The 18,087-nt window shown below is 37.7% G+C and overlaps 1 protein-coding gene across 3 annotated transcripts in view; it reads right to left on the bottom strand.

Moving 5' to 3' along the window:
* LOC137295521 (forkhead box protein P1-like) overlaps positions 1 to 18,087 on the bottom strand; it is an 81,755-nt gene that overhangs the window by 21,574 nt on the left and 42,094 nt on the right. For all 3 annotated transcript variants that reach the window (XM_067826894.1, XM_067826892.1, XM_067826893.1), the window contains exon 5: positions 1,477 to 1,689. In XM_067826894.1, the coding sequence (XP_067682995.1) occupies positions 1,477 to 1,689 (213 nt within the window). The remainder of the gene's footprint in view (positions 1 to 1,476; positions 1,690 to 18,087) is intronic.

Below are 18,087 nucleotides of genomic sequence, written 5' to 3'. Positions count from 1 at the left end.
TGTTTCTTCAGACTGCATTGCATGGTGGGATATGAGAAGGAAGTCGGCAGTGACACTATTCACATACACATGTGCACATTTACTTTCAGGCATACAAACTACGTAGGAGTTCAATCCAGTCCACAGAATATATACTGGCATCAATGATGTCTTATTGTTATATATACATTTGTCATGTAAAAGTATCATAATCAGAAATTAGATAAATAATAAACAGAATCTGATTAACACCTGAAAGTCTCCACGTATGAGAAGTTCTCTTTCAGACATGTACAAGTATACTTTTAAACAACCTCTTCTTACGCATCAAAGTAGTTTTAACAAAAACGTTTTTAACAGTGCTAAATATGTTAAAAAATACAGACATTCACTGACAAAATCATTAGCATTATGGCTGGTATTAAAAGTTAGTTAGTTGAAACTCTGAAAATAAATTTCTTGAAACAAGAATTGGGAAGAAATATTGGAAAGTATTATCAAGAAAATGGGCACAATGAGTCATCATTAATGACCTGTAGTTACATGTATCAGCTTTCATGTTTGTAACTCTGAAAAAGTATTAAAAATTGCATACCACAGGATTTTGTTGTTGAACCCTGCTGCACAATGTAAGTGCACCTATGAAGATCTGAAGTCAGTGATTACAGACACTTGACACAATAGTCAAAGAACTTTGACCACTGTAAGTTAGAGGTGTGTAGTTGATACAATAGAATTGGAACTTCGACTATCACAAGTCAGTTGGAACAAATTACAGTGGTGTATAGTTGATCTAACAGTCACAGAGCCACAAGTATCAAACTCAGTGTATGAGTGATCCAATTAGTCAGAGAACAGCTTACCATAGTCGCATAACTACAGCTACTTTCAGTCAGTGTATGGCTGATACAACAGCAACAGACCTTAGACTATCATAAATAAGAGGTGTATAGTTGATCCAATAGTCACAGACCTTTGACTATCGTAAGTCAGTGAATGGCTTACGATACTCATAGAGCTACACTATCGTAAGTAAGTACATTGCTAATACAATAGTCACAGAGTTACAACTATCGTAATTCAGAGGTGTATAGTTGATCCAATAGTCACAGAGTTACAACTATGGTAAGTCATACAAAGGAAAATAGTTGACACAATATGGTAGTTGGAGCTACAAATATTGGAAACAAGTGGAAGCACATATATCAGACAAAGTAACAAGCACCGACCAAGACTTTCAATAATATCCACACATTTGATTGTAGGTAGAACTTGTTTGGCCATTGGTTCATTATCAGTCACGTGTGAAGGGCTAAGAATGGTGGATGAGTGATACTGCATGACAAAGAGTGATACGTAACGCCATCGGCAAAAAAATAGATTGTTAGTGCAAGTACCAGTCAACATGTGAAACGTTCAATGTAGCTGTTGATATATCAAATTTCATAAGTAACAGAAAACAACAGGTAATAACAACATTTAGCCAAGTGTCCTTACCTGGTAATAAGAATCCATCAACTGGAATTCCACCATTAGTCATATATGAGGGAGCTTGTATCACAGTTGTCTGGGGAGGAACAGTCACGCTCGGTGCGCTCGTTACACTTGGAATTGTGGGTATTGTCAAGCCATTTTTTGGCGTTTCTTCAAGTCCTGACTGTGCTGCCACTTCCTTCCACAACTGCTGAATTTCGGCAGGAGACATCATTCCTGAAGTAGAAGGTAACATGGAGTGCAGATATGAGTTATATAGCACTTCTTGGGTATAACCATACCCACCCCCGACATGGGAAATAAAACCCAGACTGGGGGGAACTGACAGTAATGAACACATATTCTTGGGATAGTCAACAGTTTTCTGAAAGTGGCTGCTGTAGTCTCTCTTCATCATCACACTGTAATTCATAAATCTGACACAGGATTGAACCTCAACACTGTATTTAAGATAAGTGCGTGAAGACACTTTCTACACACCATTAAGAAGTGAGGGTTGTTTGTTCACCAACATCAAACCCGTTGAGAAAATGTCAGCAATGTTTCATTCACAAACACATACAGAAAACATGTTTTTGTCAGATTATCCTTCCAACACAGCACAAAGCGGCTCTGAAATAAATCCTTCACAACAGTCTCTCTCCAACTGTTCTGTGTTAAAATTACTGCTTCCTTTGTGAGGACTGAAAATTACTAAACATCGATCTATCTTTCCATCTTAGCCTGTCTCTAGTTGGACAATTTTATAATGGGCAGGCGGGATAAACAAACTGGCTGTTTGCCAAAGGCAACTGTGTAAACAACCCAAGCCCTGACACTGGTGTAAACAAATCAATTATAAATAGTCTCGTAGTCTGGAGTTTGCTACAGATATAAACAAGACCCAGAAAGCTTTTATCTTGCCTGCCTAACAATTCTCCAACACAAACAAGCAACTGCAGTGCTTTTAATAGACTAATTCAGTTGGACCATACACTCCAGTACGAAACATATCTGGGCTATATTCCCTGTCCATGTTCTATTGAACATATTCAATGGCAGGGATTATATGATGGAGTGTGCGTATAACACTAAACAATCCCTCCTGTATCTCCCAGCCTGCCTAATGACTACTTTCTATGTTGTTTGCAACATGACAGCACAATAGTGGCACAACATAAAGGTTTAAATGAAAACCAACAAGGAGTGGATTTTTCGCCTCAGCTTTTTGTTAAATAATGAATGCTACCCAAACACTGCAAGAGCGTTGCCATGGTTTCGGTGGAAGGTATAAAAATGATAAACAATTGACAACAAACAGTAATAGGAGACTGTTTTCATAGTTATTCATCGTGATATATTCAAGCGTGGAGTATAATCATTTCACATTCATCAAGTTGATAGGAAAGCCAAGATGATAATAACCAAGGATGGAGATAATGTTTATCTAACATCAGCCATGTTGTATATCCCCTCAACAGATTAAATTGCTATTGGGAAACATCTTCAGGGGCACCCATTTATGGGATATTGGCTATAGATTGATGCACATAAAGTTCATCATGTTACACCATCGGAACACAAGCTCATGAACATCAACTTTCTCCTGTGTAGTTACAACAAAAATAGATATGGATTGGCTTTATGTACGATTTGTAGCAGGCTGAAAGAAATAATACTGTTTGCCCAGTAATACATTTACTGTTTGCTATGTAGAAAAAGCAATAAAAAAAATAAAAATAACTGCTCATGAATTAGATATTTTAGAAGGAAAAAACACCACATGACAGTAAAAATACAGTTATTTGCCCAAATAAATACAGAGCCAAACTAATGTAACTGTCTCTTTGACAGAGTTCTGGGGTCAGATTTATGTTTAAGAAAAACAAATATTTTATGAGGTATTTAAATATCTTGGCATTACATTGTCTTGATAATCTCCAACACATTTTGTAGAATTTGTATTTGTGCAAAGTGCCTGGGTCTGTAACGATGTACAATCACAGTTACAAGGCAACAAAGTAACAAAACATGATCAGGAGTGCGATACAACACATTCACAATACACTGAATCATTATACAATACCTAGAATACAGTAAATCTACAATACCAGAATGGATGTAAGGTGTGATACAACACATTCACATTACACTAGATCATTATACAATACATAGAATACAGAAAATCTACAATGCTACCATGGATGTAAGGTGTGATACAACACATTCACACTACACTGGATCATTATACAATACATAGAATACGGTAAATCTACAATGCCACCACAGATGTAGGGTGTAATACAACACATTCATAATACACTAGATCATTATACAAGAGTAAATCTACTACGGTAAATCTACAATGCCACCATGGACTGCATTTCCTCCAAAACACGCTTGATCTCGGATGCCAAGCCATTTGTTCTGTCCAAAACATAGATGCCAGGTCCATCAAAAGTAATGATCCCTTTCACATTCCCTGATGGCGTGAAATGATTTCTCCTTTCATTTAATAATGACCATATCCAATAAATATCTCACTTGAATGACTGGCACACTTGAGTTATGGTGAGCTAGTCAGTTTCCATACAGCCAACTGAACAAGATGCTGATCATCAGCAGACTCCAGGTGAATGGTCCGTGCAAAACTCATACACATCCCAACATCTATAAGAGGAATTACGGTAAGCTTCTCTATCCAACCATAACAATGTGTTGTGATCAAACTGAAGCATGATGATGAAGATTCACCATCATTTCAATCAAACCTGAATAATAGTAACTCAAACACGCCCTTGGCACTCTCCAAGAGTTACAATATCATGAGACAGTACAGAACCATTCTTGAGAGGAAGTACTGTCTATGTGAAAGGCCCAGCAGTTCTTACGCTGCATTTAGAAATAGAAATATTCACTTTGGTTTTGCCAAGTTACTCGCCTTTTCGTGATTTATTGTCATCTTGTCCATCATTTTTCTTGTGATAATTGTCATGATTACTTTTCTTTATCATCATGTTGACATTAATTATTTGTTCCGACAAGATAAACGGAAAATAATTTCTGACTCTCTTTTGGACCTCCTGTTGATTTGCTATCGCAATATTTCTTTCATCGATCTTGAAAAGAAAAATATGTTTGCCATCTACTCAACAGGAAGTGATGACATGACTGTTTGAATGAGTCTTGCAGATCTGTTCACACAATAGTCATTAACAATATCAGAACACGAGAGGGCACAACATATCTATTCACTACCAAAACACTAAGGTTGCCCGACAGTAAAGATCTTGTCGTTGCACAGAGACTATCAAGCCCCTTTGTAAAAATAAATAATTATTAGTATTCGTATTAGTTTCTTTTAAATACCAGTGACTGGAAAGTATTTAAATAGAAATATAAGCACATCTCTCACAATGAAATCCAAACTGAGCCTTCACCAAAGAGACAGAAAAAGGCACATATCTAAAAGCCTGTTATTCTTGATGATGTCCTCAATATTAGACAAGGTCACTGGGCTAGCAGTTTTGCACCAATTTGTATTGTGTAAAGACATCATCCATTGCTATTCAACAACAGCAATCTTGTTACAATGACTATGTATGTCACTGTAGAATATACACCTTATGATATTTTTAAGGCAAAGACAGCCTCAAGCAATGGGCTGTAATGAGAAGCTCGTATCAGCATTACAGTTTGAACATATTACCTAATGTTTCTGCTATGTGGCAATTAATAACATCTGGAGACATACTTCTAACAAATTCTTTAAAGGTCACATGCAAACAAAAAATCAAACATAATTAAAACACAATTATCATTTATTCATGACATATGATATACATTGTTGCTTATAAAAAACAAATAAACAAAATTATAAGCGTACAATCACGATTCAAAAGTGCAATATTTTGTACTTGGGCTTACTTCCCTCAAAACAAAGCCCTCAGGAGACCGATCCCAGTCATAGAGGGTGGATGTGCACTTAAGTGCAACAACGGCTTCCAATTGGCTGTTTCATTTGCTGATACGCCGAGGGCTAATAGTGTGTTCAGAAAGATGATCTGTTTGATGAGCATTTTAGAAGTATGGCAAGTCACAAAAAAGTAAGATTCTTTATGGATAACAACTTCTTTTATTGTACTTGATGCGTCGTTTCAGTATGGATTCATATACTGTTGTTCAAAACAATCATACACTAGAAGAAGTTGTTATCCATAAAGAATGTATATGTTATCCATAAAGAATGTTTTGTAAATACATGTTTTTCTGAATTTCTGTTCGATCCATTCAAAAATCATCTCAGCAGAGATGGTGAACTACTGGAAACTGTCATTCATCCAAGTACAAAGCAGGATGTGAAACTGACAAGTGTTTGCACCAGTTTCCATCAGATCCAGTCATCCGAGAAAAATGGATGTAGTTTGTTTGCAAGTTTGTTTACGAGTCATAAATCAACATATTTTGTTTATGGCGTATAGCCTAAAAGGTGTTAAGTTTAAACTGCATGTGGTCAATGATTGAAACAGTGTATTGCATACTGTCATTAGCGGACACGCAGGCAGACTTATAGGTATCAATAAACCAGACACTGAGCTTTCTCTGTGACAGAGGCTGCTTCCCACAATCAACAAGTTTTTTATGTAACAAGTAGATTGTTTACTTGTTTGTGTACACAAACAAGATTAGTCTACTGCTCATGACCTCATACTCCGGGCATGCATACTGTTTCAAGCTCAGCGAACCTATTCACTGCACATGCGTTGTGCACACAGCGTAGCACTGCTGTTGAAACACTTTTTCCCCCCCAGTGCTGGCTTTGTCTTCATCGCGTTATTTTCAACTTTATAGGTTGAATTGCCTTTTTTGATGATATATTTCAATAACTGCATTCCGAAAGCTGTCAGAATCTGCAAAGTTGTGTTTTACGTTGCATGTGACCTTTAACTCTGGCTATAGTCTAGAGACATACTTTGAACATTCTCTTTAACTCTGGCCATAATCTAGAGACATACTACAAACACTCTCTTCAACTCTGGCTATAGTCAAGAGATATACTACAAATTCTTAAACTCTTGGGCTATGGTCTAGAGACATACTTCCAATATCCTCTTCAACTCTGGCTATGGTCTCGAGACATACTAGCAAAACTCTTCTGTAGACATTGTCTGGAATCTGTGGTAGACACGGTCTGGAATCTGCGGAAGACATTGTCTGGAACCTGCTGTATACAATCTGCTATAGACACAGTCTGGAATCTGCAGTAGACACTGTCTGGAATCTGTGGAAGACGTCTAGAATCTGCTGTATACAATCTGCTGTAGACACTGCCTGGAATCTGCAGTAAGCAGAGACTGCTTATTACAGTTACCGTTTGGTCACTTTTCGACCTCAATTTGGGCACCAGTAACAATCAGGACAGAGCAGTTCCTCATCCCCATACATCGTTATAGCATGCATTCATTGGTCTGAAATCAGCCAACAAGATGGCTATGACCAGAAGAGTCCAACCCTGCATGAAATAACCAAGAATAATGGGAATATCCCTATCAAATGTAGAGTAGGATTAGATACAAAGCTAAAGTGTATTCATTCAGAAAGAACACTGCAGGGCAAACGCTATGAGGCTTGATTCTGCTGTATGGCAGAACAACAAAATGGCAGCTACTTGACAAACATTGTCGAGGCAGAATTTCTGTTTAGACTGTTACTACAAAGGAACGTAAGAAAGACATCCTGTTTGCCTCAACAATGTTCACAGGCTAGAAAGTTGAACAGAATAAACTTTTCAGTCTAGTTGTCTGACATTGTACGTGTGCCTTGAAACAATACCAAACTGCCTTACAATGCGTATGTCCCAAACAAGCTGTCTAGTTGCCGTGTCTACACTTCTCCACATTCAAGCACATCTAAACTGACAAGTAGTATTTCATCAACATTTATTAACATTTCTTCTAATTCATTATGGTGCCACAAACCAAGCCTTGCCCCAATGAATCTTATCTTCCATTTCCAAACCACGATGCAAATGTAAAACAGAAATATTTGTTAGATTTAAACTCACAGTTAATAAAATTTGAAACAGTGAAAAACATGTAATAGGGAGACGAGACACAAACAATCTTTAGAAATGGCGTGATGGAATTTGGATAATGTTTGTCCTGGAAATATGTACAGAGCCCATCAATTTCCCCCGGCTTTCAGAATTGGGGAGAGTTTAGGTGAGAAAATATTGGCAGTATTTTATTACCATTTATTCTGGGAATATATCTAATTTTCCATCCTTTTTGAAGAATGGTGGATTGCTTTTGAAATCACCATGAAGAAAATCAAGCGAGATGAAGCGAGGCACTATGCCAACACGAGGCTGCCATATTTGATTTGTAGGTCGTGGAAGGTCCAGTGGTGTACAAAGGAATTTTGGTGGGTAGCATCATCTTGTGTTTGTTTAGCATCAAAATCAAACAGTCCCTCGCAGAATTTGATTGGATTTGTCTCTCCCCAAGCCGGTTCTGTTTGACTCGCGTTGAGTAATTCTAAATATTGGTATTTTCCCCAAACTAAAACATATTTCCCTTGTCAATACGGCTGCGGCTCATATTTATCGCGAGTTAATTTCAGCAGCCAGCACCGAAATGATTTTTACTGATGGTAAACAAAGCCTTGAGACTAGTAAAGGCAGTTGACATTTCTCTCAATAAACCCTAAATAAACTCTGGCTGCGACTCCATTCCACTTTAATTCCTTCACTTTCATTCAGCCACTGGCGTGGGTAAGCAACAGAAAATAGCATGGCGGTGACAGTATTACTAGTAAATTAACTTTTGCTTTTGATCCTGCCTTATTTATTTTGTGGTCAATGTTTACCACCATGCCAGGCATGAAGATCATCTAATTCTGGGGTCGATCGTAGGAATTATTCACAGAATTTAGGAAAAGCTATCCTGGGTTTGTCATGAAAGGCGCTAGCTTTTCACACTACGTCGGAAGTCATTCGAAGGAGAGCAAACTCCCTGTGCAAGACGAGCTTTCTTACAATTAACACCTTCCGTAGAGGCAAACAAAGCAACTGTCCCACGAATGCCACTGGTCCAACACCGGCATGTAGTTCATTACGTCCGATGTTTGTTCTCTGTACCCCACATTTTCCTCCTTGTGTTTTGCTCTGGTCTTGGCAATTGTTTCAATAGTGACCCAGACAGGTCCATTTTGAAACAACCTGTAGGGTCTCCCACACCAAAGGGACAGACCTGGTATACGTTTGGTTCAGGTACATTTGAAAAAACATCTCCTGATTGGGGTGAAACAGATTCTTTATTACAATTCCTTAATTATTCTATGTCAATGTCTAAAGAAACATTTACTGCGTCGTTTTGAATCTAATTATGTTAATAGTAGTGATAACTTTGTACTTAATGACAGCAGTAAGAAAACAAATGTAACATCTTAGCATCTCATTATTTCAAAAATTGTGCCTAAACATGCTGAAGCTTTCACCTGATATTGAGATGCATCTATACAGCTATCACCAAAGTTAATCAATGCATGAACAGTCAATACTGGAGTATTAACATTAATTTGAATGAAAAGATGTAACTCTCTTAGGTCAAAATGACATTTAGATTTGGTGAACATTCAATTAAGATTAATATACTATTTTACAGTGGGAAATTAGCTCAGATTTAATCCTTATTTGACATATATCCTGACTGACTATAAACTTTTAAATTGTGCCACACATTTCTGAGTCTTTCATAGATGTCCTGCAACAAGCTCAACCAAGTGTGCAATCCCAGTGTAAAGCCTACAGTGCCACACTATTGCCAGGATCTCGTTAATCAAAGCAATCCTAGCATTACGACTGTCGCAAGTCTACGTTAAAGTACGGAAGCTATGATCATTACAGCACTACGACTGCCGCAAGTCTACGTTAAAGTATGGAAGCTATGATCATTACAGCACTACGACTGTCGTAAGTCTACGTTAAAGTACGGAAGCTATGATCATTACAGCACTACAACTGTCACAAGTCTACGTTAAAGTACGGAAGCTATGATCATTACAGCACTATGACTGACGCAAGTCTAAATTAAAGTACGGAGGCTATGATCATTACAGCACTACGACTGTCGCAAGTCTAAATTAAAGTACGGAAGCTATGATCATTACAGCACTACGACTGTCGCAAGTCTAAATTAAAGTACGGAAGCTATGATCATTACAGCTCGACGACTGATGCAAGTCTAAATTAAAGTACAGAAGCTATGATCATTACAGCACTACATCTGTCGCAAGTCTACGTTAAAGTACGGAAGCTATGATCATTACAGCACTACGACTGTCGCAAGTCTAAATTAAAGTACGGAAGCTATGATCATTACAGCACTACGACTGTCGCAAGTCTAAATTAAAGTATGGAAGCTATGATCATTACAGCTCGACGACTGATGCAATTCTAAATTAAAGTACAGAAGCTATGATCATTACAGCACTACATCTGTCGCAAGTCTACGTTAAAGTACGGAAGCTATGATCATTACAGCATTACGACTGTCGCAAGCCTACGTTTAAGTATGGAAGCGTTGAGGAAGGGGGCCCAGAACTGACAAAGTTATGACTGCCTGTTCGATGTACATGGCCAGAACATGTTTCCTAAAGATCACATATACCCTTGGGGGGGTACAAATATGTAAATCATTTATTGACATCATTATAAATGAAACCCCATCATTAAAACTACCCCTTTTTTAGATTTAATTGTCTTTAACAAGCTTTTTGACAACTGTGCACACTTGTGTCCCACGAACAAAGTTTAAACCAATAAGAGGGGCATGGCTCCGTGATGTGAGGCATACTCATGTGGGTTGCTGTAGTATTCATGTACATTTCCAGCGGTAGACGATCTTGTTTAGAGGTTTGTCTAAACCTGCAATAGTTACAATTGTTTTGAAAATTAAACCTTCGTTTTCACAATCTACTGCCATTTAGTTTTACCATGTGCTTTGTTTATTTTCGGAGACACAACTTGTTTTCATAAACGATTCTGTCAAAATCGCTTGTTGTCATAATGGTTATTTATAGTTCTGTCTGAGAATAAATGCTATGAAGGATTGTTTTCACTGAGTTACAAAATCTAAAATACTTTAAATTGGTAGTAAAGTGTGTATTTGATTGATAGACAACAGGATTTTGCATGACAATTTCACTGATGGAAGTGAGGTGAGTGTGAATATAATACTATTTACAGCACAACTGTCACCTTGACCACAACCTTGATCGCTTCCAAGGAAGAAATCCTTATATTACAAGTTGTGTCCTGCAAAATCCTTTTGGTTATCAATCATTTATTACAACTAGTAAGTAGTTTTGATTTTTAACTCAATGAAAACAAATCTAAATAGCAGCTTCTATCTTGGAATTGATGTGTCTGTCGAAGCACCCGATTTAATATGCACAGGCTTCCACAACGCTCGCTTCACACTCACAAACAACATATATCGCAAGAACTGAGGGTTCCTGTGCAAATCTGTGCATGGTGACACCATCATCCAACACCTGAGAGCATTTGACACCAACCTTATGATTCGGCATGTTTTTGCGTCGAGAAATCAGCAAATTGACAAGTTTGTAAAACAAGCTTGTATATATAATAAACAGAAAATGCTTATTCCACTGACATCACTGCAGTGCTCAGGCGACAGAGTATATAGCTTCTCTGTGGTTTTGTTGGTGGGCGAAGCTGACAACTTTTGGGCAACTTTAAAGCACTCGGTATGAAGAATGACTTTGGTGTTCCGCTTGAAAACTAACCACAAGTTTTTCATATGTAATGGTTAAAAGAGTACAAAAAATGTGAATTTATTCGTTCTTTAAAATACTTTTATTTTAGATACAAAATTCTAATTTGATAATTTTACTTTTTTTAGCTCACTTTCTAATGTTACCACTTTTCACTGTTACCTTATCAGTCTTGCTATACTGCTCAGGTCTTCATTTTAAAGATTTAAACTGCCTGTATTAAAACTACCCAAATGCAAAAACCTGAGACAGAAAGGGCTGGCTATAAGATCAAGGGAGTGGGTGAGTTTTGTTTTAAGCTGCTTTTAGCATTATTCAGGGGGACACCAGAAATAGGATTCACACACTGTTTCCATGTGGAGAATCCAATCATCGTCTTCAGTCTGACGAGCAAATGACTTAACCACTGGGCCATGCCACCACCCTTGAAAGATCGGAAACCAAAGAAATCATTGATAAGAAACAATGATAAATGAAATGAACATTGTGTCGTTGATAATACTGTACATAAACACTTGTGATAAAGTTCAGCTCTAATTCCCTCATGCAATACCACATAGTTTTTTATTCATGGGTCTAAATAAGTTCTGGATACTGTTCTTTTAGAAGTCCATGCAAACTTGTCACCACTTACCGATGAGGAGAAATATAGGCATTTATTTCTAATGTTTTAGGCTTTTTTGCTGAAAGTTACATCTCTGATTTTTATCGATAATCAATTGACATTTTGTTAACGATCATCGATCCTTATGACCTATATCGATGGGCAGCCCTTGTGACAGACATGCCTTGAGCTAGCTCAAAGCCAACACTGGACCTGTATGCTGATAACACATTGGTCAACATCACATTCAGAAAGTATTTACACTTCACACAAGACACACTTCAAAGTTACCCCATAACAGGCCACTGACGATTCTTAATAAACAGACAAATTACTAATAATATCTAGAACCCAACATTATTCTCTATTCTCATGGTTTGCCACAGATGACACTGTACCTGGCTGTGTAGGGTACTTTGTAAACTAGGTGAATATTGCTGGTTTTGGCTTGGGGCATAACATTGTATCATGCTTTGTGTGGTTTAAGTCCTGCCCAACTTTCAAACACTGTTCAGTGTTGTAGGAGCCACAAGTAAACAATCACACACTACGTTTTCTAGGCTTTAGAATTCATAGGGTCCAAGGGGGCGAGCATTCAAATAACAGCACGACTGTTTACTGGTATGTTCTAGCTCCCGAGTCTCTCGTATCAGACACCGTCTAGTGCATAACAGCTCTGAAGTCTCTCGTATCAGACACTGTCTAGTGCTGAACAGCTCAGGAGTCTCTTGAATCAAACACTGTCTAGTGTTGAATAGCTCCGGAGACTCTTGTGTCACACACTGTCTAGTGCTGAATAGCCCCAGAGTCTCTTGTATCAGATACTGTCTAGTGCTGAATAGCTCCGGAGTCTCTTTTATCACACACTGTCTAGTGCTGAATAGATCCTTAACATTTGGAATGGGGATTAGAAGGAGACCCCAGAAAAGGGCTTCACACATTGAATTGACTTCTGTCTGCATAATCCCCTAATGTAGGCTGTCACCAAATTTGAAGACATTAGGTACAACAGTTCATCAGATATCACGTTAAGAAGAAACGGGTTAGACGGACAGACAGACGGACAGATGCTGCTGAGTACATAGTCCTCCACTTGGTGTTGCAGCAAGGGATAATGAAGACCGTCAACAAGGCAGAACAAAGAAAATACCACATAAAATTTCAAAAGTTTTTTGAAAATTTCTGAATAATTTACAGGAATGTGTACATATTCCAAGTCAAATATTTGCACTTGACAAAAGTATATATTTAAGCTGGTATCTTAACACTACAAGCTACTTTGAAATATTCATCTGTCATGTACAATGAACTCATTGTGAAGGCTCCTCTTCCACAGGAACAAGATATATTCTTATTGCTGGGGCCCATAAAAGGCAATCAATGAGCCCTAACAAACCACTAACCCATCAAGAGAAAACCTTTTTAATTAGTAACAATCACCTCTGTATTAGATCTATGAACACAACACAATTCTGCCACTTAGGGAATTCAGGATTTGTAGACAACTAATCAACATCATTGTCCTGAACAATATGTTAATTATAAATGTATTTAGTTAGAGGAGCACAATTACATGACATTCTCAGATCTTAACCTGATAACCCTTGGGACACTGAACGATGTCTTTAGCATGTAGGTACACAAGACACCTAATACATGTACATATGTATCAGATAAGCAAGCTCTGAGTGTAGGAATCCACAAAAAGCCCACGAAGATCCTAGTTAACCAAACTTTAAGTGAGTGAATGACAATATTTGATGCAGCTGAGTGAGCAATGTTGAATCAGGGAGTTTGGTTTAATGCTGCTTTCAGCAATAGTCCAGTAATATCATAGCTGGGGACATTAGAAATGGGTTTCATACACTGTACCCATGTCAGGGATTGAACCCTGGTCTATGACATGACGAACAAACACCTTAACCACAAGACTACCTCATCACTCTGTATGTATGAAGGAAACACTGAATTATTTCTAATCTCAAACCATCATTAAACATGGAAGAATACATTGGAAACAAATTAATACGATTTTTATAAAAAACCTTTGATTTGTAATAGTGACATTCTAATGTAGTTCATCATGTAACTTTCTTCGAAGCCTTGTTATTCCACCTTTGCTACAGCCATCTCATCATCATGCCTACATGTATCTTGCATATAAGCTGGTGTAACCCATCATCCCCCCATATGCTTGAAAACACTGAAATGTCACTACTGTGAAAATAAAGAAGTTGATCATCAATAAAGTTTGGTCACCTCTATAAAAAAAAAAAAAAGCACAATGAGTTCTAGACGTATGTGCTTTTCATGTTTACTGAAAACAGTCCAAAATACAGAATCTAAACACTATGGTGGATTTCTTAACCTCAGATACTGTAAGATTTCAGGGGAATTCAGCAACAAACTACAAATCATTCACTAACTTTACAAAAATACTTCAACACTGCATCACTTGCAATAAAATAATCACTGTTGTAATATTAAGATTTCATAAACCTGAACACTTGAGTCAACTAAGGCTCAGAGAACATTATCAGACACAATAAAACTAATACACTGCAGAAGAGTGTGTACCAACTTGATCAAGATAACATTATCCAAATTCAACATGCAGATCATTATTGCAGTAAACAAACTAAACCGAGCATGAACATGAAATGAATGAGGTCTATGTCAGCTCATTCTTTACTATCTTGATCACAAAACAAGGTGAGGTACTGCCTCTTAGTAATGTGAATAAATGTTTTTTGCAAGATCGCCTTACTTCCTTGCTCTAGTTACGACAGTTTTATTGTTGATGTTTTGTTAGACTAGCCTTTCCATGAATAACTGCCACAATTGGGTCTATCTCTGCCTACAGGTGACCGTTACGCTTCAGGGGGAATGATCCTGGCGTCATTGTGACTGCTCACTTGGCAAATCATTAAAGCATTAAGAACAGCCAATAGTGTTAAATATATATGCTGCTTTTTTAAATACTCTGAACGAGAGAGCAAGCTATCGAACAAGAATTCTAAACCATGGATGGAGTTTGAGGATTAAAATTCAGCACCCTGTTCCACAAAGTGATTGGGGTGAAAAACAAAGACAAACTCCAATACTGACAAACTCCAATACTTTAACATACATTATTACGAAACTGTAGTGCTGCAATGTTGTTTGTGAACACCCAGTGACATCAGTCATTTTCAATGGTAAATTCATATAACTTACAGAGCCATTTTGTATTTTACACCAAACCATTGTTTGGGGGATAACTGTGACTTGTTTTTCTATTGCACTGATGAATTACATGTATCCTTATTTGAGTACAACTTAGCTTCTGCCTTAGAATATGGACAATTCATAAATCATGATTTCTTACAAAACAATCCATCCTCTTCATATGAAAATACACGGTACAGTGATACTAAACATCTTTCAAGCTGTCAGTGAGTGAGTTTAGTTTTACACCGTACTCAGCAATATTCCAGCTAAATGGCGGCGATCTGTAAATAATACAGTCTGAACCAGACAATCCAGTGAGCAACACACTGAGCATCAATCAGCCCAAATGGGATACAATGACATGTGTCAACAAATCTCATTTGTCACCCCTAACAACAAACATGGGTTAGTGTGGATCAATTCCAACCCAGATATCTACTGGTCCTTTTTAAGTTGTGATATAGCATTATTTGTAAACATTTTAGAACAGTGTTGCAACTGTAGTGAATTGTTACTGTTAAGCATTATAAATGAATCGCACATCACAAGAAGACAAGCAGTTGTGTGGGAATCACTCTTCACCCTGGACCCTCATCCTCAGCCTATTTAGGAGCCTGGCAACTGATGCATCTGGGTGAATGTGACCGTCAGTGGCCTTACAGCTATAAACACTGCTTATATATTGTCGTAGAATTTGCACTGACATTTTATTTCCTTTGCATTGTCTGTTTGAGACAAAACGATGCTGATGAATTGCAATTTAACACAAAGGAGGATAGACATAAATGAATCAAACCAATGTGGAGTGCAATAAAAACAACAGACCAACTCCAGCAAAAATTTGCATAATGTTTCTCACATTTGTCTCCTATTAGTGATGCCAGAGACAAGTGATTTATGATGACTGACAAAGTGAGACAAAATGAAAGTTGCTCCCAATGTATGTACTTAGATGTCAGATCCCAATGTATGTACTTAGATGTCAGATCCCAATGTATGTACTTCGATGTCAGATCCCAATGTATGTACTTCGATGTCAGATCCCAATGTATGTACTTAGATGTCAGACCCCAATGTATGTACTTCGATGTCAGATCCCAATGTATGTACTTCGATGCCAGATCCCAATGTATGTACTTCGATGTCAGATCCCAATGTATGTACTTAGATGTCAGACCCCAATGTATGTACTTCGATGTCAGATCCCAATGTATGTACTTCGATGTCAGATCCCAATGTATGTACCTAGATGTCAGATCCCAATGTATGTACTTAGATGTCAGATCCCAATGTATGTACTTAGATGTCAGATCCCAATGTATGTACTTAGATGTCAGATCCCAATGTATGTACCTCGATGTCAGATCCCAATGTATGTACTTAGATGTCAGATCCCAATGTATGTACTTAGATGTCAGATCCCAATGTATGTACTTAGATGTCAGATCCCAATGTATGTACTTAGATGCCAGATCCCAATGTATGTACTTAGATGTCAGATCCCAATGTATGTACTTCGATGTCAGATCCCAATGTATGTACTTCGATGTCAGATCCCAATGTATGTACTTAGATGCCAGATCCCAATGTATGTACTTCGATGTCAGATCCCAATGTATGTACTTAGATGCCAGATCCCAATGTATGTACTTAGATGTCAGATCCCAATGTATGTACTTCGATGTCAGATCCCAATGTATGTACTTAGATGTCAGATCCCAATGTATGTACTTCGATGTCAGATCCCAATGTATGTACTTAGATGTCAGATCCCAATGTATGTACTTCGATGTCAGATCCCAATGTATGTACTTAGATGTCAGATCCCAATGTATGTACCTAGATGTCAGATCCCAATGTATGTACTTAGATGTCAGATCCCAATGTATGTACTTCGATGTCAGATCCCAATGTATGTACTTAGATGTCAGATCCCAATGTATGTACTTAGATGTCAGATCCCAATGTATGTACTTAGATGTCAGATCCCAATGTATGTACTTAGATGTCAGATCCCAATGTATGTACTTAGATGTCAGATCCCAATGTATGTACTTAGATGTCAGATCCCAATGTATGTACTTAGATGTCAGATCCCAATGTATGTACTTCGATGTCAGATCCCAATGTATGTACTTAGATGTCAGATCCCAATGTATGTACTTAGATGTCAGATCCCAATGTATGTACTTAGATGTCAGATCCCAATGTATGTACTTAGATGTCAGATCCCAATGTATGTACTTAGATGTCAGATCCCAATGTATGTACTTAGATGTCAGATCCCAATGTATGTACTTAGATGTCAGATCCCAATGTATGTACTTCGATGTCAGATCCCAATGTATGTACTTCGATGTCAGATCCCAATGTATGTACTTAGATGTCAGATCCCAATGTATGTACCTCGATGTCAGATCCCAATGTATGTACTTAGATGTCAGATCCCAATGTATGTACTTAGATGTCAGATCCCAATGTATGTACTTAGATGTCAGATCCCAATGTATGTACTTAGATGTCAGATCCCAATGTATGTACTTAGATGTCAGATCCCAATGTATGTACCTAGATGTCAGATCCCAATGTATGTACTTCGATGTCAGATCCCAATGTATGTACTTAGATGTCAGATCCCAATGTATGTACTTAGATGTCAGATCCCAATGTATGTACTTAGATGTCAGATCCCAATGTATGTACTTAGATGTCAGATCCCAATGTATGTACTTAGATGTCAGATCCCAATGTATGTACTTAGATGTCAGATCCCAATGTATGTACTTAGATGTCAGATCCCAATGTATGTACTTCGATGTCAGATCCCAATGTATGTACCTAGATGTCAGATCCCAATGTATGTACTTCGATGTCAGATCCCAATGTATGTACCTAGATGTCAGATCCCAATGTATGTACTTAGATGTCAGATCCCAATGTATGTACTTAGATGTCAGATCCCAATGTATGTACTTCGATGTCAGATCCCAATGTATGTACTTAGATGTCAGATCCCAATGTAT

Source organism: Haliotis asinina, chromosome 9, assembly GCF_037392515.1.
Source record: "Haliotis asinina isolate JCU_RB_2024 chromosome 9, JCU_Hal_asi_v2, whole genome shotgun sequence".
NCBI lineage: Eukaryota > Metazoa > Mollusca > Gastropoda > Lepetellida > Haliotidae > Haliotis > Haliotis asinina.
Note: the sequence above shows the minus strand (reverse complement) of the source record. Positions and strands in the feature narration are given on the sequence as shown.